The 26,346-nt window shown below is 45.7% G+C and overlaps 1 protein-coding gene across 7 annotated transcripts in view; it reads left to right on the top strand.

The window, feature by feature from the left end:
- Window positions 1–8,126: 8,126 nt before the first annotated feature.
- The window catches only part of DNM3 (dynamin 3), a 171,758-nt gene continuing 153,538 nt past the window's right edge, over window positions 8,127–26,346 (top strand). For 4 of the 7 annotated variants that reach the window (XM_071435761.1, XM_071435760.1, XM_071435758.1 and 1 more), the window contains exons 1-2: window positions 8,128–8,315; window positions 24,818–24,891. In XM_071435761.1, the coding sequence (XP_071291862.1) occupies window positions 8,170–8,315; window positions 24,818–24,891 (220 nt within the window). In that variant the 5' untranslated portion in view covers window positions 8,128–8,169. Of the gene's footprint in view, window positions 8,316–24,817; window positions 24,892–26,346 lie in introns of all 7 variants that reach the window. The other 3 variants (XM_071435756.1, XM_071435763.1, XM_071435762.1) reach the window with 1 other exon arrangement.

Below are 26,346 nucleotides of genomic sequence, written 5' to 3'. Positions count from 1 at the left end.
TCTGCCACTGGCAGCCTGAGAGGACACCTGTGAAGCTGCCTTTCTGAGAGCTGCTTCCCAAAGCAAACCCTCCCCAGCCACCTCTCCACAGCCCCAGGAGCCAACAGCACACCAGAGCAGCTCCAGGAGGGATCTGGCTCAGTATCCCTGCTGGGGCCATCTCCCAGCCCTGCAGCTCACACCCCCTGTCCCAGCAGGGTTTGGGCTGCCCCTTCCTTGCTTGGAAGGAGCCAGCTCTCCTCCATCTGTGGGAAAACCTCTGCCACTTCCAAAGCAGAGTGGGAGGCTGTGTGAGCTGAGAGTTTGCAGTTCCCCAGCTCATGGGGAAGGACACCCCAAAAGGCTCTTGTTGGACTATGCCCCTTTCTGACCCAGAGATGGGGCAACTGAGAGGCATTTAAAATTTTTCTTTCCATTTTCAGTCTCAAGTGAAGGGTGAGGCAATACAGATGTTAAAATTCATGCCATCACAATCAGAAACCAATTATTTCTTAATTACAATACATTATACGCATTTCTTAGACTATCAGCTTTTGCCACAGCATGATGTAAATGCCTTAAAGCCAATCATCTAAAATTACTCCTTGTGGGACCTACTACAATGCATTTTTCATAGTTCTATGTTCATAGTTTCATAGTTTCTCCAAAGTATCCAGTCTTTTTTGCAAGGCCATCTTTTGAAACTTGTTTCTCATTCCATTTCTCTCTCAACAATATGTTTTATTCCATGGCATTTCTAAGTCAGCATTTCTTATCTCAAGGTTTGCATACAGATGCACACTATGTGAGCCCTCTGTCAGGCTTTGAGAATTCTCTACAAATCCATTTCCCACAGGCTGTCACCCTTGCAGCAGTGGGGTCCATGTGGGCACTGCCCCATGCAGGAGATGGGGCTGTTGGTGCCTAGGATGCCCCATGGCAGCTGTGCTGCCAGCAAGCACCTCCCTCTGATCAGCAGCTGGGGGTGTGTTTTCATTTCAATTTCCCAGCAGGTCCTGCTTTGGGAGCTGCTCTGCTCAGATCCCTTCTCTGATGCTTCCTCCCTTGTTCCCCTTCCCACAGAGGGACACGTGGGTGCCCTACTTTCTCCCTGGGCTAACCTGCAAGTACACAAAGGAGTAGATGCTGTTTTAATAAGTGCTTTTGATGGTTCCCAGCCCAGGAGAGCAGGGCTGGCCTGTTCCCTGCCTCAGATAAAGGCTGGCAGCCTGGCTGGGTGCCCTCTGTGCCACCACCCAGTCACTCCTGGAGTGATTCTCCTCCTGTGCTGAGTTCAGCACAGCACGGGGGAGAAACAAGGCTGGAGCTGGAGCTGAAGTGTTCCTGCCCCCATGCAGTTTCTAAAGCTGCTCTGTGATGAGCACTGTTCTGAAAGATATCTATTATCCACCTAGCTGAGCAATGGCAAATTTCTCAACTAGATCAGCAGTGCTGCCTTTACTCTATTTTTAACTTAGTTTGCAATTCTCCACATAATCTTAACCACGTAGGTTTGTGTGTGTGCCTTTTTTTTGTACCGAAACCATCTCCTTTCCTCCCCAGGAGCTCATACAAAGGCTGCCTTCATCCCTCCCTTGTCCAGTCCTGCCTTTCTGTTGTGCTTCCAAAATGCTGCATAACGCCACATCCTGGTGGAAAAACAAAAGCCATCTATTAGAAACAATGTAAGGATGAAATCTCAGTTCATTGCAGCTGTTCTTGCAGCTACTGGCAGCCTGGCAACTTTGGTCTGAAAATTAATTTCAGCTGGAAAATGGCAAATTCATGAGTGCTGCAAATCCTCCTCTGCAGGTAAAATGCTCCACGACTGGTGTAATTGACACATAGTAAATATTTCTCTGCTGGCAGCCAAAACACGCAGCTAATGTATATGTTTGGCAAGGGTGATTCTGTGAGAGTTTTGGCAATGTGCTCGTGTTTACATCCCTGACTCCTCACTTCCTTCCCTTGCAGCGTAGGCACGCTGATAGAAGCAAGCTCTGCCGTCACTTAGCAACCCCCACGGGCACGGAGATGTTGACTTTTCCCTCTCTGGCTTTCCCAGCACAAAAAGAGCCGGGTGTGGAACTCACCCCACGGCTCAGGTGTGAGCCTGGAGCCACCTGGGGATGCTTTGGGCTGTCCTGGTCCCTTCTCAGAGCATCACATCCATGTCCTGCTGCTCTGCAGGGGATGAGACACTGGAGTTGGTGGGGCAGCCCTGAGCTTCCTGAGCTTGGGTAGAAGGATGCAGAGAGGAATTTTGGCCAGGGTGGCTGTCAGCAAGCAGCTGTTGGGACAGTGACACTTTGAGGCAGGCACTGATGGGGTGCCACATGTTCACCCCATATGGTGTCACAGCCCAGGTCCCTGTTCTGGAGAAGAGAATGACACTCCAATTCTCTCAGGAGCAGGGTGGAGGTGGATGAGGGACATACTGTCATCAGCTCAAAGTACAGCAAGCAGCTGGGAGAGATTTTGCAGCAGCAAAAGCTGCAGGGACTGAGCTCTGGGCTGATTCCCTTCAGCTGGGCAGAGCCTTGGCCCCACTGCTGGGGGATGCTGCATGGCATGGACCAGCACAACGAGGGCTGCAGCAGCCACTCCCAGAGGCTGGAAGCACGTGGGAAGTGTTTTGTCCATGCAATCTTCCCCTGGGGAAGCACTTGGCTTGTCTGGCTTTGTGGCCAAGGAAGCAGGCGTGCTGCCAGGCTGCAGGGAGGGAGTGCAGCTCTTCCCTAGGGTGCTGAGGGCTGCAGGGAAACATCTCTGCAGGCTGCAATGCAGCACCGTGCCCTTTTTCTACCCTGCAACGGGATGCACCCGACTAAAGAATGCAGCTGGAGGTCACAGGGCAGGAGAGAGGAGAGATGGGACAGGGACTGAGCTGTCCTGCCATCAGTGAGTCAGCAGTGCCCCGGGCTGTGGGGGAAGGCAGAAAGCACATCTTCTATACATGGAGAAATGCTGCAGCCACTATAATTGCAGCACTGCAGCCATTCTGGCTTTCTTTCACGGGCTGGAGTTCCATCTTTTGCAGGTTCAAGGTCTGAGCTCTTGTCCTGGCAGATGCACAGGGATGATACTGACTGGCAGCACTGCAGAGCCAAGCGCTGCCGAGAACCTGGAGCTGCCCCTTGCCCACACCTCCTCCTGCTCTGTGCCCATCCTCTGCCTGAAAAGCTCTGCCTAAACTCTTGTCTGAAGCAAGAAGGAGGTGAGGAAGGTCCCTGGAGAGACGAGCAGGTGTGGAGGAACTGTCTGTTCTTAGGGGAGAGGAGCAGCCTCTGCTGTGCTCTGTTGCCCCGGGCAGGGCAGCGTGCCTGGCTCTTCACTGCAGCCATCTGCAAGTCCCCACTCGGCTGCTTTTTACAGAACTCATTTCTCCTGAAGGGAATTGCACTGCTGTGTGCTTGGGAAGCAGCCTGGGGACCTGGTCCAAATGTCCTCAGTGCTAACGTCACTGCCTGGTTAGGGAGAAGTGTCTGTGTGTGAGTTTGTGGGTTCAGCTGCACCCTGAAGCCAGGCTATTTTTGCCATATATTTCTCTGAAAGTCGTGGCAGGACAAGCTTGCTGTCTGTAGCCTTGATCTGAAATGCACTGGAGGCTGTGACTGGGGGCCCCAGGCAGGCTGTGCTGGAGCTGGTGACATGTGACATCAGACCACACTGTTGGAGTCACCTTGGGGATCAGGGCACCCACCCTTCCTGCCATGCCAGGAAAGGTGCTTGTCCGAGGTTTTCTCTCCTTGCTGGGCCTGGCACGCAGCAAAAGGAAATTATAAATATTGTATTTTATTGTATTGTATTATTAGGGGCACAAGTGAGCACAGCAGGGTAAAACCAGATTGTGTTTAGCTGGTTAACCAGTGAGCAGCACAGCTCTCTGCTCCTGGGGGTTGCCCCTACTCTTCCCCCAGAGAACAATTTCTTGCATGGCCCCCTGACACTGATTTGGGTCTTGTATTTCAGGGTTATTTGTTACAAGAAGATTTGCAGTGGTCTAGTAGCACCCCTGTTTCCTTTAGTTCAGCCACTCTGAATCTTGGCAAATTCAGAAAGCCAGGCTGGGCTCTGCACGGGGGTTTGGAACAAGCTGCCCAGAGGAGTCAGTCAGGAAAAGCAGAGACCTAAAGATATGCTCAGGTGCCTCTCCTCTCTCCTTCCCTGCTCTCTTGGAGGTGTTGGAAAAATGAGAAAAACCTCTCATGATATCACAAGCATCCATCATGAAATTGTTTGTGCTTTTTCCAGAAGGTGGGGAATCTATACTTGGCTGTTTGTGGCTCTTTTTTTTTTGGAGTGGAGAAAATGGATTTTTGTAAGTGATAGAGTTGCAGGGTGAATGTGGGCACTTAATGGCTTTAACTCTGCTTCACCAGACAAAAAAATTGGTTTGGAAACTTCCCAGACTTGGGGGAATAACTCAAATTTCCTAATCTTAGTTTGTTTTCCTAAATTGTTTCCTAATTTTCTAAATTAGTTGCTTCCTAATTTATTTTATTTTAATTGAGGAAGCAGACAAAGCTGTAATTTACAGCCCTCACAGAAAGGAGAGTTCCCTGGATGATCAGTTTGAAGGTGTGCATGGTGCTGCTCCCCAGGCATCGTGCCTTTCTCAATCTTCATCTGTCTCCTGTGGAGATGCAATCCTAGGGCCAGGCTGCTCTTCTACGGATCTTAATTATTTCATGGGGGCAGCACAAAGTGCTCTGGACACTCATAATGCACTTCCCAACTTCCAGCCTCCATAGAAACCCACGAGCTGGAGGAAGGCCAGGCAGCTACTCCAGTGCCTCCTGGCACAGCTCTCTCACCCAGGAGTGGGAAAGAAATAATCATGCTGCTAATTGGCATAATTATGTCAATAACTCCCAGGCTCCCAAGTAGACAGAAATGATGGCAAGGCTTTTCCCAGAGGCTGTGATCTGACTGCAGCAGTGAGGAGAAGCCGTGTCTGCCTCGTGCCGATTCAAATCCATCTGTGCCAATTCAAACCCCTTACTTGTTTCCACAGTTATAGGTTTGCCTGCTGTAGAGTAATTTTTCACACTTATTGAGAGCTGTGGCCAAGAAGTTTTGATAATCCTCCAGATCGTTAGTCCCCGTCAGCCTGCGGGATGTTCCCAGCTCCCTTTGTTTTGCTTTTCCTGCTGAGCGGGGCCAGTGTCTGCTCCAATAGCGGGGGGAACTTTTATCCCTGCACGACTCCAAAGCCTGCATTTGGATATTTTCATGATGTGACTGCTGCCAGTAATCGCAGCTAAATCTCATCTCTGTTGTGTGCCTGAGCTTTTAGCTCAGCCCCAGCGTGCATTTTGGACTGAACCCGCTGCAGTGACACGGCTGGCACCTCGATGTCCCTCCCCAGCCTGCTCCTGAGCATCACCTGCTGCCCGCCCTGCCGGCTCCAGCTCCTCCTCCTCGGAACGTGCCCGAGCCTGGCGGAGCTCCTGCCTGTGCCTGGGCATCGCTCAGCCCTTCCCAGTGGTCAGCTGGGGCTCCCAGGGGAGAGGGGCAGCGTGGTGCTCTCAGGGGCAGCACACAGCTCGGGCTTTAGCTGCTCACAGTGACCCCGAGATGTGTTCGAAAGTCTCTTTTCCCAGCCCGGTGGTCGAAGAAGGAGTCAGAGCTCTTCAGTTCTCGCTCTCAAAGTTGTTTATTGTTTCTTATCTATAAAATTCTTATCTATAAAAATTCTTATCTATAAAGCTCTTTCTCTTGTCCAGCCGAGGTCCGCTCAGCAGGACAGGCAGAGGCACTCTGGCCACCCCCGGGGCGGTGGTGTTATCTTTTTATACTAAAAACTACGTATACATTATTTACAATTACTTCCCAATACCTATCACCCATGTTAGACAGTGAGCTTCTAATCTAAACCAATCTAAAAGTGCCAACATCACAGCAGAAGATGGAGGCCAAGAAGAAGAAGGAGAAAGGCTGGACATGCCCAGATTCCTCCATCTTGCCCCCTGAACCCCCATTCTAAAAACCCCAAAAATCTATTTTTCACCCCATGACAAACTAGTTATTATTGTACTTATACTTTCATGGCTTGCAGATCCTCATACAAGGTTGGTAATTTCCTCCATGGGTCTCAAAGTCACAGGTGTTTTGGGCTCTGTGCCAGGGTCTCTGAGCCCCCTGGCAGGGGTCTGGGCTGCTCAGGACAGCCAGAGGGATGTCCTGAATTCCAACACACACAGCCATGGCTGAACCCTGCTCCTCATGTCCAAGTGTCCCAGCACTGGGGTGGACTTGTCCTCAGGCAGGAACATGTGATATATGTTATACAATAATTCGTGCTAAAGGAAATTACAACCACAGCACCTTGTGTACCAAGCCAGTGTCGGACAAATAAAAAATGGAGATTCAAACACCAGGAGGGCACTGTCTCTCGGGTTCTATATTTCAAGGGATTTCTTTTTGTCTGACAAGACACCAGCAGGAGGCTTTTGATAGGCATCATCAGAAGTTTATGCCAGGAAGTTTTCACCTGACAGAATTGTCACAGACACATTTTATGAAAAATCCTTTAGTTAGGATTTTTCTCCTGAGAAGCTCGGAAACCTCAGAGGAAAAGAAAAACAATGATTATCTGCTGCTCTGGAATGCAACAGGTGCATCTTTGATTGGTCCATGTTGATTGTTTCTAATTAATGGCCAATCACAGTCCGGCTGTCTCCGACTCTCTGGTCAGTCACAAAATTTTATTATCATTCCATTCCTTTCTATTCCTTTCAAGCCTTCTGATGAAATCCTTTATTCTATTCTTTTAGTATAGTTTTAATATATCATTTTCTTTTAATATAATATATATAATAAAATAAGAAATCTGCCTTCTGAAACATGGAATCAAGATTCTCATCTCTTCCCTCATCCTGGGACCCCTGCGAACACAACCACACAGGATTTCAGGAATTATCCACTGGTTCCAAGAAACACAGCAGCAAGAAAGAAAAACTATGATAATATGCTAAAATATGCTAAAGAAGAGCTCCCTTCCAGAGCCCAAAGGACTGTATGAAACAGACCCCTTCAAAATGACATTTCAGAGACTCACAGGGACTTTGGTGCAATAGAGGCCAAATCCTGAGTCTCCCCAACACTGATCACCTGGCTCAGAGTTGAATTGCTTGTGGCTTTTTCCAAATTTATACTTTGATAATTTAATACATTTCCTTCATTATTAAATTGGAATATTCATTTATAACAAACAGAATCACAGAATGGGTCATGTTGTCAGGGAGCACAGAGGGGCATCTGGTCCAATGTCCCAGCTCAAGCAGGGTCATCCCAGAGCACAGGCTCTGTGTCCAGTTGGTGCTGGGATATCTCCAGTGAGGGAGACTCCACAGCCTCTCTGGGCAATCTGTGAAAAAGCAATCCCAAAAAGCAAGCTCTAAGTGATGTCCAGATGGTAAAAAGACAAATTACTTGTCGGATTGTAGAATTGCCTTGCTAAGGTTTAGGGCTTGACATGTTTCAGTGATCTCAGACCTAGGGGGATGTTACCAAAGGGGAGAAGGGTGTACCACTCTTAGTTGACACAAAGAATGCAGAATTTAGGAGCTACAAGGCTATTTCGCAGAACACCCAAGATAAGGAAGAAACTAATTAAAACAACTGAGCAACTGTGCTGCAATCAGCTCTGGCTGGTTAATTCTGGCAGGGGCAAATTGTCACCACTGACTCACAGACCAAAAACCCACTAATATAAGAGAAAGACTGAGCATGCAGATTAATTAGCACTGGAAACAAGAGGATCATTAACCAACAGAAGACAGAACACTAATTAATAAGCGAACTAGATAACTTGTAGCCAATAAACATTAACGCCTTGGTTTGTTAAAATCCGCAAAAAGGGAAAACTTCTGACAGTTGTCGTGCTGGCTTTGTGGAATTGCCACCCAGCCATCTTTCTGCGCAGAAGTACAAACAAATCCAGCCCCTTGACTCTGAGCGTGGGTGGGCCTTTGGCACAGCGGGGGGAAAACGGATTTTGGGACAATCGTGGGACAATTGCGGGACAATCGTGGGACAATCGCGGGACCGGCACCGGCACCGGAGGGGGCGTGGCCGCCCTGCGGAGGCCCCGCCCCCAGGCCAGAGGAGGGAGGCGCGCATGCGCAGTGCGCCGGCCGTTACCTGTCAGCGGCGGCGGGCGGAGGAGGAGGAGGTGGTGGCGGGATGGAGGGGCTCATCCCGCTCGTTAACCGGCTGCAGGATGCCTTCGCGGCGCTGGGCCAGAACTGCCTGCTCGACCTGCCGCAGATCGCGGTGGTGGGCGGGCAGAGCGCCGGCAAGAGCTCCGTGCTGGAGAACTGCGTCTCCAGGTGAGGGGCGGCGGGCACGGCACCCCCGCGCGCCCCCCCGCTCCCCCCACACGGCCCGCGGCGCGCGCTGCTCCCAACGGCCGCGGCGCGCGCCCCCCTCAGAGCGGCCAGGGCGGGGGGGGCGGTGTCGGGCAGGGATGGACGAGGAGGGGTTTGGGGGGACAGTTCGCGGCTCCGAGCCCACCGTGGGTGCTCGTCCCCACCGAGGATGCTCGGTGTCCCTCCCCCCGCGGTGCCTCGGGGGTGGCGAGGCGGGCCCTGGCCCGGCAGCGCCCGTGATGCGATGTGCGCGATGCGGGGAAGCCGCCGCGGCTCCGGTGCGAGCGCGTTCGTGTGCCCGCTCCGTGTGTGCGTGTGTGTGTGTGTGTGGGGGGGGGGGGGGGGGGGGTGACCGCTGCCTGAGAGGAACGAGGTGTTTAAAGCCCCAAACCCTAATTTCGGTGGCGTGCTGGCTCTGGGCGCCTCATTCCTCCCATCCTATCGCGTGTAAATTCGCACCGTCCCGACGCGCCCGTGGGTATTCGAATCGCGGCGTCATTAAGGTTGGAAAAAACCTCCAAGATCGCAAGTCCAACATGCGCATCGTTTCTAACAAGTCACTGACAGGAAAAGGGGAAGCCTGGCGATTCAGGCGGTGCTTTTTGACGGCCAGGCTGTGCCTCTCGAGACATCCCGAGGTAAACATGGGCTTCACGTGCTGTTTGATGAAGTTCCTGCTGCGTTTGCCTCAAATAGCTGCGGGCTCCCGGAGGGAGGTGGTGCTCCCGCAGCCGAGCTGCGATCCTAGTCCGGATTATGGGGTGGAAATACTGTTGTGTGTCGGTGATTGGGGGACTTTGATGTGCGGAGATCTTCACCGAAGGTAATATTAAATGCTGTGACACTCCACAACCTGGCCGTGTGCCAGGCTGCAATAGCTCTTGATACCCGGTATAAAAATACTGTATAGTGGTTCTTATCTCTTCTTCAGAACTGACTGTGTTAAATGTCAGTTCTTCCTCTTCTTTCTCCTTGAAGACTGTAGCTAGCTACTGGTGTTGTCAGTACTGGCAAGTCTCTCGATTCTGGAAAACATAAATGAGATCCTCAGAAAGCACAATTGGCTATCAAATTATTACTGTTCTCTTTAAACAAGTCCTTAAAAATTATTTTGGTAACCTTTCGACTTTTTGAGCTACGTGTCCACAAAGCTGTGCAAAGCACATGTGCTGAGGGGAAAAAGCACCTTCATTTTTCTTGTCAGTGAGGCTATTTTGGTCCCTGGGCTCGGGGCTGAGTGAGGTGGGCTGATGTCGGTCTCTGGATCCAGCTGTGCCGATGGAAGATCATACTGCTCCCAGATGCTCGTCACTGCTCGGCTGCCCGAGGGATCTGCTCCATCTGATCCGCAGGTGGAGCTGTTCTTTGGAGCCGCCTGGATGTGCCCGGCCGGAGCAAAAGGTGAAAACGAGCAGTTTGTGCTGATCTGGTCTTTTTGGCCAGGAGGCTGGAGCCAGCTGCACGAGTGAGCTGTGGGCACTTCTAGCAGGAATTAGGAAGGAGAGCTAAGGGCAGTAACTTTTTTACTCGTGTAGTTATTCACTGTGCAGCCTGCAGACACTTCAGTCTCTTCAGAGAAGAGATTACAGGCTGCTGTGAAACGCCAGAATGTCTCTGTCACATGGGATGTGGAATTTGGATTCTTTCAGCCTGGTTTCAGAGTTCCACATCGTTGTTTTATGCAGTAACTTCTTGAGATTCAGCACAAACTGATCTGTTGTACCTCCCTACTTGCAACCTTAGAGCCTGTTGCAAAAATGACATTAAACTGCATTGTTCCAAACCTATTCCACGAGACTTGAGCACGGATATTTTGCTCGTGCCTTTCCTCCAGGCTGAGTACGTGTGGGCAGCAGATGTGCCCTGGCTAAGCTGTGAAAACTTGGTTGTGAACCCTCAGAACCAGATTAATAAATATCCATGAGCTCAGAAGAGGATTTTGCTTGTTAGATCAGCAGACAAATGGCCCGTGTCTCTTTTTAGTAAGCCATAGGATGGATATTCCTGTTTTTATGGGATAATGCAGCTGCTCTCTGCACACAAGTTTGTTTCATCCACATCTGTCTTAATATGGCTTGTAGAGGTAGAAAATCTCCCTGTAGAGCCGTGCTGCCCTCGTTTCTCTTTGTTACTGGTATATTGCATGACCTCTAGCAAGCACAGAGCCAATTTTGACTAACAGTAACACAGCTTTGAAATGGACATGAAAATAAAACAATCCTTGCATTGCTCTGAAGTTTGACCACTAGTTCTCATGGCTTTTGTTTAGTTTTTTTGGTTTGGGTTGTTTTGTGGTTGTGGGGTTTTTTTGTTGCGTTGTTTCATTTTGTTGGGTTTTTTTTACCACATGAATCATTATCATTAGTAGATTTTGAACTCTTAGCCTTCAGAGAGATATTGAAGGTCTCTTTTCTTCAGGAGTAGCTGTAATTGGGATGAGGAAGGCAGGATATCCTCCATGGGTGTTGCTATAGCCATGCTGCTGGTTGTTAACATGTATTGGCAGTGGAGCTGTGGTGAGGTTGGCAGGGTGGTTTTAACTCTAGGATTAGGTTGTTATTCCCTGCTCTCTGTAGCCACTATAGCACTGTGGGGGTTTCAGTCTTCCACAAGACCTCTGGTTGTGCAAAGATTACTTTTTTTTGCACTTGGTATTTTCTGACTTGCAGGTGGTATCATGAGTCAGAGTTTATGGCTCCTAGGCAGCGTGTTGGGCTGTGCAGGGTTATCCCCTACCTTGTTTATGCACTGCCATCACTTTTCAGCAGGGCTGTGAGGAATCTGGTGTAGCACAGTGGTGTGGGCTGGCAGGGGGAGCTGGGTCCTGCAGAGTGAATGCCACACATCCATCACTGCCTGCAGGGCAGCAGCAGGGCCTGTTCAGGTGCACACAGCACCCTTAGTGACTAGCAGCAGGCAGGGAATGTGTTGGCATCAGCTCACATGTGTTTTGCATAGATGCTGGTGTTAAGTGAGCATGGATTCTGCAGGAACTGTGGGACATCCAGAACTACTTGTCTTGTTGTAGCCAAGCTGGAATCGATGTGTCAGATCTCCCCAAGTGTCCATTGTTGTTGCTATTTGGATTAGCATCCCCTGAGGAATGTGGAGAGTTTCCTCTTTGAGTACTGCTCCTCTGTGGGTAGGGAGGCAGTTTCTTTTGGTAGTCAAGGAAGGTTTTTCTCTCAGGATTCTGGTTACATTTAGATGCACACAGAGATTCTGGAGAGCACCTGAGGACAGCAGTCATTTCCATTTACGGGTTAGCTCTTCATGTGTTCATAACTGGAGCTCATGGTGTGTGTTTGAGGAAATGAAGTTGTCTGAAGAGCAAATGTTCATCCTACCTCCTTCTGCTTCCCTTTGGAACAGGAGTTAATGTGCCCAGGAAATGTTGAGCCAGCATTGAGCAAAGGATCTAATGCAGCCTTCTGGTAGGGGTTGTTGGAGAGCAACTCAAAAGCACAAAGAGAGTCAAACAACAAATGCCAGGGAATTGCCAGTGGGAGAAGGCACTCGGCCTCTCTTAGTGCTGTGCTCCTGAGCAGCTCAGGGCCAGGAGCCTGGATGTTGTTTGTGCTTTTCAAATGGGCTTTTGATAATAATTAGGTTACTTAAAAGAAAACTACTGGCAGGAAGCAATCCCTGTAAACTGTATTTGGAGAGAAAGCACTTTCTTTTATTTCATCTGTACCCAAATGGATTTTTCAGATAACTGAAGGCACAGACAGCAAGCTACTTTGTCAGGGTCTCCTTCTTCAGAAATCAGAACCTTGTTTTACTCTTAAAAATAGCAAGAAATTAATAATTACGTTTCCAACTTGAAAGATCTTCACTTCCCTTCCTGCTTAATGTAGTACAAACTGCATGAGGCCAAAGAATTGTTTTATAAGAGATATGAACTCTTGATTGTAAGCCTGTCAGTCATCATCAAACAGGCACTTTCATTTTAAGAGCCCCAGGTCTGATTGTGTAATTCAGCTTTACAGCTTTTTGATCTGAGATGCTTTTGACAATCTTAGGGCCACTGCATGTAAGTAGAGCTATTTATTATGACATATGTAGTGATTATTTCTTTTTGAAATTACTGTTCCATGTGTGCTCAGCTCATTCTGTTCTGCTTGAGATGGCGGTTGTGAAAAGACTGCGTTGAGTCATTAGGAGAAGAGAAGGGACTTTAACTCTGGCTGCTAGAGAAGAAAATTTCTCTGAAGAATGTAGACACATATTTAGATTGATGCTTCCTGGGGGAGATGTATTAAGATTGGTGCAGGTATTTTATTCTTTTAGTTACTAGGCATTGACAGAAAAACTTTTTGACAGAAAATCTCCTCTTTTGTGAAACAGGCAGGAAAAAGCTAAGCAGTCAAGCTGAATACAAACTGAGATGTGGTGCTGTGTACTCTTTTTTAATCTTAAGGATCTTCTGGAAATGAGAGTCAGCCACTCCTTTTCCTGACTAATTAAGACATAGTACAGCTTGGAGTACCCTATTGAGTATATTAGCCTAGTTATCAAAATACTCTGGTGCAAAGAAAGCAAGGATGTTCTGGGTATTTCATTTATTAGAAACAGCAGCAAATGAGACAGCTCATTTGGGTTTCTTCCCTGAATAAGGCTTTGCATTTATACATTGAAGAACAAACTGGCTGTTTAGATGGGATACAGATGGCCTGGTTTTGTCCTTAAATGTAACTCCATTGTTGACTTCAAGTTCTTTTTTTTTCCTTCAAGTCTTGAGAATTGGTATATACAGAGTAAAGGAAATGTGTATTAAAAAACAGACATGCAAAAAATATGCTGTTTTTTCAGCACCACCCTGCATGTAATTTTTTTCCTCTAAAACTACTTTGAGGATTTGTCTCTTTTATTTTTGGCATGTAAATTTGGCCAATTAAGAACAGCTTTACTCTGTGATGAGGCAGGCATAGTGTAGGGAGCTCTGACCTTTACTGTGGCGTTGAAGTTCAGCATATCAGGCAGTTCAGAGATGCTAAATCAATAGGTAACACTTCACTTTTGTAAAGTGAGAATACATAGTCCTACTCTAACTTCAGCATGCTGTGTACGACCAGGGTATTGTAGCATTTAGTGAATACAAGTGTAGTATTTGAAGTCTGTGCTCTAGACTTCAGAAAAACTTCAAAACCCTGCAAAAAGCAATGTTCAAAAAACCCCAGTCTGGTCTCGAGCGCCTTGTGAGAAATCAGTGCTGCAGATTCAGTGGCAGTTGTGAGTTCAATCCATCAGGGTACTGCAGGTGGCTGCACTCCTCTGATGGTTTTTAGAGGAGAGCACTCATCTCAGGAGAGGCTTGTGGGTTGGGCTTTTTCTTTTTTCCAGACCATAGGTGTCACTGCAGGCTCCCAGGCAGGTAATGATAAGCATTGACTCCATGATTGCTGAAGGCTGATCAATTGCTTTATTCTCTGGATCATATATTACACTATATTATACTTATTAAGAAGCTCATAACCCTTACAGACAGTCTGATACAACTTTGGCCTAATTGGTCAATCCATCCAAACACCATCCAGTGTCCAATTAAGAAATCACCCTTTGGTAAACAAATCTCCATAACACATTCCACATGTGCACAACAACAGGTGCAGCAAGTGGAGATAAGAATTGTTTCTCATTCTTTTCTCTGAGCTTCTCACAGCCTTCCCCAGGAAAATGTCTGGGAAAGTCTGTGCCTGCTCTCTGTGGCCAGAGAGCTGCTGCCACACACAGGAATCTACTTCACTTTATCCAGACTTCCCTGGTTTTTACTGCAAAGGCACTTGTGAAAGTTTCACAGGCTGTCTGACTCTCTAGACTCTTGTATAATATTCTAAATCCTGTTACTCACTGCCTTCAGGAAGGAGCCCACACTTGGGATTTTGTAGTGTTGAAATCAACAAATAACCAACACCTTTGTTGTCTTGCTGTTTCTTGATGGGCATTGCTGCTGATGTTTCAAGCTTATGTCACTTTCCTGTGTGGATGAAAGAGCAAACAAGGATTTCCAGTTTAGATAAATAGATGTTAGCAATGGGATTGTTTGGACATTCACCAGTAAACATTGGGAGTGATGCTGCCATGGATTGCAGCACAGACATGGAAGTGTGGACCCTGCTCTCTGCCACTCTTTACTGTGTGACCTCAAACAGCTTTTTAAATATTACCTGTATGTATCCACACATGCCTTACCTGGATGTAGAATATAGATTTTTATTCCTTTATTTTTACCTTGCTTCTACCTGTAAAGGAAGATGGTAGCACATAATCTTAAAATCAGTGTGGGATAACTGATTGTTGTCTAAACCTTGTTGTTATACATTTCTCTTGTTTGAGTGATGACTGATATAGATTTGTGTGGAACCAGAACTGACCCTTGGATTCTGCTTTGCACAGCTGAGATGTGCCAGTGTTTGCTCATCCCAAAAAGGCACCAGCAATAGCTTAGTCATTGAGAGAGAGATCATGTTTGTGGTTTGCCTTCCCTCAGCTGATCACTGAGCAAATTGATGATGCTCCTCCAAGTATTTATGGGTTTCTCAACAGTGCCTAGATTGCAGGCTTGAGGGGGAGAGACTTTTTAGCTTTTTCTGGTGTTTAGCTTTTTCTTACTGTTTTGGTGGGGCTTTAAACACCAACAGTAAATACAGAAGTGAATTCCCCATTTGCTGTGCTTGTGTGTAACGGGCTACTGAGATTCCCTTTAATGCTGTGTGTGTGTGCAGTGTAAATGTGCTGAGAACAGGAAATGAGCATTATTTAACTGTGACCTTGCATCCTTTTCTTCAGCAAGTTGCATGGGGATGAACAAGGCAGCATTATTGAACTAGAGAGGAGCAAAATCCCATTTAACTGGGTGCTGGGCTTTGATGTGCTGCCAAGCACTGTTGTCTGTGATAGCCTCTGGGGTGTAAAGGAGACTGTAGCTGGAGATAAGAGAGGTTTTCAACCCAAGTGTCTGCTGATAATGGCAGCTTTTATAATGCGTGTGTGGGGAAGTTACGCTTTTAATTCAGCGCCTGATTTCTTTGTTCAGGTGTGCAGGAGATGCACTCTGTGCTGTAATACAGAATTTCAGCCCTCACAGATGAGATGATCAAAGTCAGAGAAACTTGGGCACTTGCTCTCTTGTTTACTCTGTGCACTGCAGGTGCCTAAACCGTGCCCATCCACCCAGTGGTGCTCAGCTCTAGAGGATGCTCTGAAGCTGCTGGTGTGGAACTCACCTGCAGAGAGCAGACAGGGCAAGGATGAGAACCACTGGGAGACATCTCTGCTCTCTGCTGCATGTCAGGGGGAGTATGGGCTCTCTTCCAGCCCTGCTCATCAGCCAAGCTGGAAGCTGCTGAAGAAATTTTGGCATAATCCATCAGAGGCAGTGTTGTGCCCTTGTGTGCTCACCTGTTATTTGCTGTGGTGCTAAACAAATGTTGGCAGAAGATCCTCAATGTCTGTCAGATCTGGGAAAGAGGCTGAGAATCTCAGGAGTCTGGACTGAGACCTGCAGCCTAATGACTTTGTTAGTGCTCTGGGAAGTAGCAGCACAAAACACTCTTTGGGTCAGACTTCTAATATCAATTTTTCTTGGGGTAATAATTCAGTTTCTGGTGAGCAGAGAGATGGGAAATCATGGCTGATATTAAATTTCACTGTTGAGCTAAACAGAATTTACATTGTCCTGGACAATATATTAATCTGCACATACCACAGGCTCAGAGAAGGATAAATGGGCAGGTAGAAAAGGATAAAATGGCTGGAGAAGAGAAGCTCTTTGAGAAACTTGGATCACTTGTTTTGGGAACAATCTCCTTTCCCCCTTCCTTCTGTAATTGTCTTCCTGTAAATAAATTCATGCTCTTTATACTGCAGTTCCCACTGTGTATATATTCCAGAGGGAGTACAGGAATTGAATTCAGATACATTCCAGCTCTGCAAAATGATCTAAAATGGCTTGTACTGTACAAAAAATATATCAAAACTGTATCAAAACCAGTAATTGTACAGTTTGACACCTTGTCTGCTACAAAAGAGAAATGTATTTTCACAATGCTTCTGAAAAGTCCTTGAATTTTGTGTCACAGCTGACTGTATACTGTGCTTCTGTTTAACAAGTCTGTATTGATGGATCCCAGCTCAGGACTGTGGGATTTGGGAGGAAGAGCAGCAGATTGCTTTTTCTGGGTTTTTGGAATTCACAATATCTAAAAGATTTGTCCTGACAGAGTATCAAGAGGTGCATTATTTGCTAAATACAAGTATTTCTGTAGTAATTAGCTTCATGTAGCTGATATGCCTGGTTTGTTGGGACATGTTGTTTTCTTTCTGATCCTTGCAGTCATATTTTTATCTCTGATTTTATTATGGAGGAAAACTTCTTACTCAAATCTTTCTGAAGAAACATTGTTAATTGCATTTGGCAGCTGGAAGTGATTGAAAAAAAACCCAAACAGCCAAGGTCTATTTAGAGCACTGACAACAATTTAAAGTGAGTAAAGAATTTTTGTTGTTGAGATACAGAATCTTGCTGCATTAGTATTCATCCTGAGAATGGATGGGCTTTTATGCACCAACATCCTATGCAAATGAGTCCTTTCCTAAAAGCAAACATATCTGATCAGGGAGAATAAGTTGTTCTGCAAAGTCCCCTTTATTCTTTTTGACACCAAAATTCTGGGAATTGTTGGGCTTTCTTTGTGTTTTGTGCTTCCTTTCTCCCCCTTCCACCACCGCTTGGAATTGACAGAGAGCACCGTTGGGCAGGAAATAGCAGAAGCTTTTGTAAAATCTTAAAAGGGACAGAGGAAAAAGGGCATTTTCACCCATGGAAGGAGGATGATGCAGCAGAGGGCTGGCTGCCTGCCAGGGAGGACAGATGCACCGTGCATACCGTGCCTTGCCCACGAGCCTGCACATTGGCAGCTTCCCCTGTGCCCAGCCAGCCCAGCACAGCCCAGCACTGCACACACACAGAGCACTCTTCATCTCACAGCCTGGCAGCTTCTCATGCCTGTGTAGGGCAACTTTGCAGGCCTGTAAGCATTGCTGAGATTCTAAAACTTTCTATCATGTGAAAGACATTTGCTTGAACCCTAGGAAGTGCATTTTCTTTCCTGGAGCCAGTGAACAGTCTTGTCTTTTTCTGTGTGGGAATGTGGTGTGGAGTGCTGTCAAAATACAGCATTAGATTGCTCTAAGAAGGTCTGTGCCTTCCTAGACTTGAGTTCCAATGTCCCCTTTGGAGAACCTGTTGATTCCAATTTTGTTTAATGGAAGACTTCACCATTGGGGCCAGAGTTCAAATGTCCCCTTTGGAGAACCTGTTGATTCCAATTTTGTTTAATGGAGGACTTCACCATTGGGACCATAGTAATTTTTGGCACTGATTTTCTCATAGCCCTGATGTCTAATGGGGGAGGTGTAATAACTTCTGTCATCTTGTTGCAGAAATGCTGCTGCTACTTACAGAAAGCATCTTCCAGATCCAAGAGAAGTACAATGACAGGGATTTCTGAGCCTGCTCTCTCCCCAGTCTTCTGCATGAGGAGGAATCTCAAGCTTTGCTTTCTCACCTGAGTGCTGCCTAAGCACTGGCATTGAGCATACTTGTTATGGAGGTCCCCAGTTAGTGTGACTGGAATCCCTTGCCAGTTTTTCAAGGGCTTTTCAAAAATACATTTTTTGTCACATTTAGTATCAACACTCTCATATTCCCACAGCTGGGTCTTTTTGAGTAGACTTTTTTTTTTAACATTGCCTTCTGGGTTTTTGTATAGCTGGTCTCAGTTCCATAAAGGAGTGGAGGGAAAAGGGACCCAAAGAGACATTTTAGGCTGCTAGCTGTGGTGCTGTGTAAGATTTTCAACCCTTTATTTTTTATTTTTCTTAATTCAACCTGTGTTCTTACTTGGAAGTGATGGATAGGATAATGGGGGTGTCTCTGCTTTGCTGTTGAGGTCCAGTAGTTCAGCAGTGGTGGTGAAGGACATTGATGGATTGGAAAATGGCTTCTCAAAACCACCAAGTTTATGTACCCTGCTTGAGAGGAGGAGTTGACTGCCCTAAGGTGTCTGGATACTCTGTTTATTTGCCCCTAAAGCCCTGCACACTCTGCATGGGCTGAATGTGTGGTTACTGTGCTTGATTGAGCAGGTTAATTAAAATGATCTGTCAGTAGAAGGAAGATTTACCTTGAAAGAATGGTTGCTGCAAACTGACACCAAACATGAACTAAACACCGGCCATCTATGCTGTGTGATTCCCAAAAAACCACTGGAATGATCAGCACAGAGCTTCAGGAGCTGATACATCTGAGATCACTCAAAATCCACAGCCTCTGAAATGCATTTAGCATGCCTGGGAGGCCTAATTAAGATCGGTATCATGGTCTTCAATAAAGCTGATTAATTGTCTTGTACATCTTCCTGTAAGGCCCATTGTGTTAGGCCATTGAACAAAGCTCTGGGAGACCTTTGATTGACAGACATAGTGCCAAACAAAAAACCATTTACTCCTCTGTAACTAATGAAAGGAGGTGAGGGATCAAGTGGTGGCTGGCAATGAGAACTGGTCTCTGCACTTGGAGCTGAGGAGGAACAACCTACATGGCCAAATTTCAGTGTCCTGTAGGAACACTAGTGTGTAATTGAATGACAAAGGCACCTGGTTGAGAACATCAAAGCACAACTGAGGCAGTGCCTTTTGTCCTAGGGTTATCTTTGTACTGTCACTTGAAGGGTCGCGTGTCTTGTGTTGGTGATGACAAATCTCATGGACTTAATTGCTAAGGCCTCTGTGTAAATGCAAAGTACATTTCCCATCTCTTGGACATACCTTGCTTTGTAATGAATGAAAAGTGAGTGGAGGATCTGCTGCTGGATCCTCTGGGATTGGTGAGCACAGGAGCAGGTGAGATAGTGAGCACATCTGCAGATGTTTATTTTTAGCATTAAGAGTTCTCCAGTTACAAATTACCTGGGTGTGGTTTATGGGTTTTAAAAATGATGAATGTTTCATGCCTCCCATCCTCAGGCTTACACTGGACCATGCTTTTTCCTGTTTCTGGAATTTTTTAGCACTTTGCTTTGAGGCTAACTATGAGAAATGGAAGAAAAATGAAAGCTTTTTGAGTACCTCTGTGTGTTTTGCACAGCACTTGGAGATGCTGTATGGACATGTGTCAGTGTTCCTGTGAAATTGTGTGGTCTCTTGCACAAGGCATGGTCATTCAGCTGCTAATGTGGGCCACAAGTGCTCCTGGTGTGCCAGGCTGGAGTTGTGTAAAACAATAAACACTGCTGGAAAAAGGCCCAGGAAAACTTTTGACTTTGGGCACAATTGCTTCCAATTGCAATTAAAGCTGTGTTGCATTCCTTGGCAAAACTTGGGAATAAAAGCCTGTGGGGAGTGCTAGCAATGCCCTGTTGTTTTATTAGCTGCTGCATCAGGGCCTTTCTGCATTTGGGGGTGGTTTGGGGCCTTGGGGTGGACTTGGTGTTAGTGGGAGAACTCTTGAGCCATTGCTGATGATGTCTGGCACCGTGAAGGGGATGGGTCATTTCTGCTTCTTGTGAGAAACTCTGGCTCTTGTCCTGAGCCTGGCACATTTCTGTGCTTTGTGAGCAATGTGGAGCCTTTTTCTTTGGAGGCAATTCTGATTTTTTTAACAATCCATCACTATCAATTAGAATTGTTCATAGCTCTTTAATGAATGCAGTTACTGTGTAATCATTGACTTTTTTCTCGGTTATTTGATTTCCTGGATTCCCCCTATGTTTTGTATGAATTAATGATGTTGGGATTGATGTAAATGAGTTGCCATTTATCCTGTGTGATACTGACCATGTAACTGATCTAAGCACAGGACATTTCTCAGCCCTACACTGGTAAAGAAAAGCAAATGTAAGTTATTCTTTTGAAACTACAATAAGTTTTAAACAGTGATCCATCATCACTTTTCACACAAACTGGGGATTCTTCTGCTTCATTTCATCTTTTCTTTTTTTTTTTTTTTTTTTTTTTTTTACATAATAAATACTGTTAGTGTGCTGAAGATCTCCTAAAGGGAGACTTTTCCTGGAAATCCTCTGAAACAAGTTATGTTTATTTGTTTATGTGTTTTCCTGTGTAAGCTGCAATCCTGCATTATGATGAGACCACCCCACTGAGGAGCCCCTGTCTAGTTTGCTTTTCAGCATTTCCCTACAGTTTCTGCCCTTCCTGAACTTTCCATCTCATCCATGAGGCTCTTCAATGAATGAGTATTCTAATTATTTTTTCACCTTAAAGCCCAAACTGGCTTGTTATTATAAACTGCTGAAGTGTTGCAATGGCCAACTCGTTTCACCATCCTGTGGCATAAGTTTGAGACCTCGCTTTTAGCAAGTCAAATTCAAACTGCTGTATGTTCCTTTATGCATTAAACAAACAGTAGACACCAAACTTAGTAGATACCCTTGTCCAGATCTCTGATACTGGAAATGAGCAGTGCTGGAGAAGACAACACAGCTTATGTTATGCATTAATATATAATATTATAAATAATATTAAATTAAATAAAGAATAAATAAAATAAAATAAATAAATATAAAGACATTAGTAATTTTATAGGATAAAAATTTTCTAGCCCTGAAAATATTTTGCTCTTGAAAGTATTTAACAATATTCTAACAGCTGAGTGCATTCTAAGATTGACAAATTCCTGAAGGGCCATCCTGGCAGATCTGGCTGTTTGCCTCCTCTTTGCATTTGATAAATTCAGCCCTGGCCAGGCCTCGCTGGGCTGTCCTGTCACTGCTGAGCTGGTCCAGCTGCTGTCAGCTCAGTGCTTTGTGCTGAGAATGCTCTGAGAGTGAGGATGGAAAGGTAGCTGGAATCTTAGTGCAGGATGAGTGTCTCTTAGAGGAGCAGAGCTTTCATTCCCAAGGTGTTTCTCCTTTCCTGCACCTCCTCATTGCTAAGGGCCCTGCAGCTGTGCACAGAGGTGCTCCCAGGCTCGCTGCCCCCTCCACAGCAAACAGCCTTTTCTCCCCTTGCTGGTGTCTTTGAGCACAAATGCTCAGGCATGAGTCTTTTCCTAGATGGATTTCTTTGCAGCTGCTTCAACTGTGATGTAAATTTTTTATCCCATCTTTCACTGAACATCTGTGTACGTGCTAACCAAAAGGTGTGATGGCAGCTGTCTCAAATCTTAGAGGAATGTTAGGGTGTGCCAGCAGGGCCTGCAGGGCCATTGTCCTTTTGCTCAGAAGGAACCTTTGGGACTTGGCTCCATTCATTCCTGTTGTATTTCTTGCTGCTGTTACTTGGATAAATTGTGGGACCATTTCTGATACAGAGCTGTTTGGTTCAGCACCACTTACAAACCCTTTAGAGAATGCTTTCTGTGCCAGGGGAAAGAGGAGCTGCATTCTGTCCTGTGGATGTCAGAGCAGGCATTTCTGCAGAAGCAGTTGTGCAGCATTTCACCTGATTCCCTGCTGTGTGGTACTAGGTTGTTTTTCCTATTTTCCTAAAGATGTGCAAGCTATGTTTCAGATTTGACTTACATTCCTGTGTGTGTTTAAGAAGTGTGCTTTTTTCTGTAAGTAGAGTTTATGTATTTATCTGTAACATCTGATTTGAGCTGTACAGAGAATGTACAGAACCTGTAGAGAGCTGTACAGAGAGCTGTACAGAACCTGTACACGGGTGCTGTTGCCTTGTAGCTGAAATTTCAAATGTTAAAAAGAAATCTCTATCTCTGTGGGCAGATTGACGTCAGTGTCTCTTTCAGAGAGGCAAAACACCCATTCAGTGGTTAAATGGTGGGGGAGAATTTTCTCCTGAACTCTCCCTGTGAAGCCCATTACCCTCATTCTTTGACTTCTTCCCTCTTGAAAATGTGCATTTGTAGCAGAAATTTATGTCTTGCTGCTGCACTGTTGAGTTGGTTGTGTGATCAACACAGCTCCCCCTCTCACCAAGCAGGAGCCTCTCTCTGCTGATGCTTGCTTGAACAGAAGGTAGTTCAGCTCATTGGACAAGGGTAAAGAATGCCATCACTTTTGGGCATATTAAGAGCATGTTCTGAAGGCAAATTGTTGTCTTAACCTTTCTTTGTAATTTTGCTGTTGAGGAAAGGTGAGCATTGTGTGCACGGGGAGCTGCATTAATGCAGTGTTCTTTACTGCTGAATGTGCTTAGTCTGAAGCACAAAATCAATAAATCTTTTCAGCCTTTGACTCCCCAAAGGATTTTCTTGTCTCCTGTGGTGCTGTAGAGGACACTGGTTTAGGTGACCACTTTGTCCTGAGTGACAATTCATTTTAGCTTCTTAATGGGAAAATATATACATGTATTAAAAACTAATATTAAATGTTTGAAAACCAATGTATGAAACTGTAATCTTAATTTGCTGCCTCCTGGCTGTGTTCATTTCAGTGCACACAGAAGAATTTCCATTGTTCCCATTACTATTTTCTGTTTCCCCATGAGAAAACAGCAGTAGGTGTTCATGGAGGGGCAGCTTTCTCTCCATTAGCAGATATTGAAATTATGCTAGAGACCTCTCTGAAGGCCTTTGGCATCTCTTGAAGCTAATTCCTCTCTGCTGTTGCTGTCTCAAGTGTTATAAAGCATCACGGCAGATTTAAATCAGTACACCTGATGTTTTTGCAGTGTCTTTGCTTTAGAGGTTACTTGAATTCCTAATTAATTGTACTTCTGCCTGCAGGTCTGAGTTTGAGTAGGGAACTCAATGAGTGAGTTTGTGTTTGAACAGCCTCCCCTTTTGGTGTGCTTTGGTTTGCAGACTGATCCCACGGTAAGCACACATGAACAGGTACTGAGAAAGGGAAGCACAATTTAGCTACAAATTAACACTGTTTCATTCCAAATGCTGGGGAGTTCTAAAGTGCTGTGGGGCACAGGATATGTGGTCTTGTTCCTCAGAGCCTTAGGACTGCTTGCATATGTTTTTTTTATTTATGTCCAGATGTTAGGAAGGAAACCTTCAGTACTCCTATCACAGGTAGAGTTGCTGTGTTTCTTTTCTGCTGAGGCTTTGTCACCTTGTTGGTGCTTGTGGAAAGAGGTTCATTTTTGTGTTCCTGAACCTGTCCTTGCTTGGGACTACTCAGACCTAACATCCTCTGATTTGCACACATACTATCCTGGATATTTATGTGGTTTATTTTTCATAGATGTACCCTCAAGGCCTGTTTTAAACCACGCAGGTTTGAGAGCAGCCTTTAAAGGAGCTGTGAAAGTCAGGCTTCCATTAAGTAGTGCAAGGCCAGTGTGAAGATCCTCAGTGGCTGTTCCAGGCAGGAGGTGATTGCCCAGTGCCTGGAGCAGACCTGTCTGAGCAGCTGTGTCTAAAGGGCTGCCAGGGCTGTGCTTTGTTCCTTTGGCTCGTGTCCTTCTCCCCATCCCTCCCAAAGACACTGCACATTCCTGTCTCCCCTCTGTACAGGCACTCAGGGGTATAACAACAGTCACCCACATCAGCTCTGCCCTTGGACTGAAAATTCCTGCCCTAAGCCTTGGCTGCATTTGCTTTTCAGCTGAGCCAGAGGGGGGAGTTAGCAGTGCTGCTAGGGCAGGCAGGAAAGTGATTCAGCATCCCTTGGGAGGCAGCAAAAACAAGGGGATTTTGATGAGCTTACACTGACTGTGAAACTCTGTTTACCCCTGAATTTTGTTCCTCTGGAGATGCTTATTTGAAGGAAACACTTTACAAAGCCTCTCACTGAATCTCATCTCATAGTTTTTAAATGTTTAATAGATCTGGCAGCTGGGGAAGACACTGGGAAAAATGTGATATTTTGCTTTGGGTTTCTTTCTTTCCAGTTGCATAAGGAGTCTCCCTGTCTTTAGAGGCATGGAAAGGCCCATGGGGATGCATAATGATATGGTAGAGCTGGTGTCTTTGTTTTCTTGCTTCCTTTCTGGTCCAAGGACACTCTCCCCTCTGTCCCACAGGACTTCTGGTGTTCTGCTTTCACTGAGAAACTTCTGGGCAGATGTGTTGGTGGAAAAGTTATTTGGAGCTTTGGACTGGCAGAAGTTGAGTACGTGAGGGAGTAGTGCAGAGTGCTGCCAGCTTGGTTTGTCCAGAGCTCTGGTGTGATGTGTATTCCCATGTCTGATCCTCTTCAGATTGAATGTGCAGTGATGCCAGAATCCTTTGGGGAAATCTGGCCATGGCTTCAGGTAGTGCAAGGTGAGATGTTGGATGTGATGGTCTTGAGGAGGCCTGGGAATGCCCTGAGACAGTAATTTAGCTTTAGTGCACATTTGTCTCATATGTAATGACCAACTACTATCTTGAACCAAAATTAACAGCCCTACTTCATAGGAGTATTTGTTATACATCTATCCACACCACCTTTCCATTTCCATGCAGAGGAGGTGCCAAATTAGTCCAATATCTTGTCTAACAGCACATTACTTCTGGCTAGTAACTATTTGTTTAATGTTTCTAGGGATTTTCTTCCACGGGGTTCTGGAATTGTGACAAGACGGCCGTTGGTCCTGCAGCTCATCACTGCCAAAACAGGTAATCCCTTCCTCTTGTTGGGTCAATGCCTGGACAAAGTGCTGATGTACTTCAACAGGAGGAAAACTTCTCTAAGAAGACATGAGCAATGTGAAGGAGGATACCACCAGACTGTCTGGAACAAAGGGCTGCTGCTCCAAAATTGTGCTCAGGACCAACTCATCACATTTCCTTCCCATTGTGGGAAAATGATAATATCTAAATCCTGGAGCACATGGTGAATTGAATCCACATCATTACGAGCAATATGCTCTGGAAATTAGCTTTGATTTATTCATTTCTTGATGAGCTTTGCAGTTGTATTAGTTAACACACCTAAATTGCTGCACTTCTACCTTTAGCTCTTGCTCCAGTGCACACAGATTTGATTCCACACAGGCTGTTTTCAGAACTTGTCCTTTTTCGTTGGGCTCACTGCACTAAGTAGAGCAGAAGGTGGATTGGGGGAAAACAAGGGTTCTGTGTATTTGTCTGGTCAGAAATAGAAATATTTTTGGGTGTACCAGTAAGCTATGAGACATATTGAGATCTTTCATGAGAATTCACCACTCTGTACTCTTCCACAGGGCACTTGATCTGCTGTGGTGTAGCTCAGGTCCCTGGCATAGCTAAAAGCAGTTATGGTTCACCATCATTCCAGTTTTTGGTGTTGTTACTTCTAAACCAATGTAAGCAACAAAATTCACTGGTTTGCTATTTACTTCTGCTCAAAACAGTAAAAAAAGAAACAAAATAACATCCAAACCAGCACTGAAACCAAAAAATGGTCTTTGAATTATGTACCATGATGAAACTGGGGAAAAAACCAAAATTATAGCTGCCTGTAAAACTTTAGTCTGTCCCTGTGTGTGAGATATAATGAAGTTTTTGTGTGTATTTCTTTCCTGAAGGTCTTCACAGTGTTCAACAGGAAGGTAGACTCCAGTCTGCTTGAGCTTCAGGGTGTTTTCTGAATTAGTCTTTTAAAATGCCATCATAATTTCAGTGCCTCTATAAAATTTTCCATGGTGTTTACACATGTGGAAGGAAAAACAGTGGAATTTAGGATTTCTGTATGCTCAGCTTAGAAACTTTGGGATTGTCAAGTGTGTCATACACTTATAGTGCTTTATATATGGTAGATATTTACATTTGATTTAGTTGGAGGAATGACCACTTGCCATTTCTGCAGCTCTGGCTTTTGGCCTCTGACAGATGATGCAGGAAATGCATGAATGAGGCTTAGCTGTGGAGAGCCTTCATCTGGCTTTTCCAGCACCATACCATGATGCAAGAGCAGAAGAAACAAAAGCTTTGAGCTTTTTGAATCCTTTCAAAAAGACTGAACTGAGGGGACTTGTCTTATATCTGACCTCAAGTGGTTAAATACTTATTCATTGACACCCATCCTAAACTTACCCTGACTGCTCTGAGTTCACCTCTTTTATAAAACCATCACTGTCTCTTGGTTCAGTG

The sequence above is a fragment of the Agelaius tricolor genome, unplaced genomic scaffold, assembly GCF_023055355.1.
Source record: "Agelaius tricolor isolate 1412-34295 unplaced genomic scaffold, bAgeTri1.0.p SCAF_11, whole genome shotgun sequence".
Taxonomy (NCBI): domain Eukaryota; kingdom Metazoa; phylum Chordata; class Aves; order Passeriformes; family Icteridae; genus Agelaius; species Agelaius tricolor.
The sequence above is the reverse complement of the archived record's forward strand: the minus strand, read 5'-3'. Positions and strand labels throughout refer to the sequence as shown.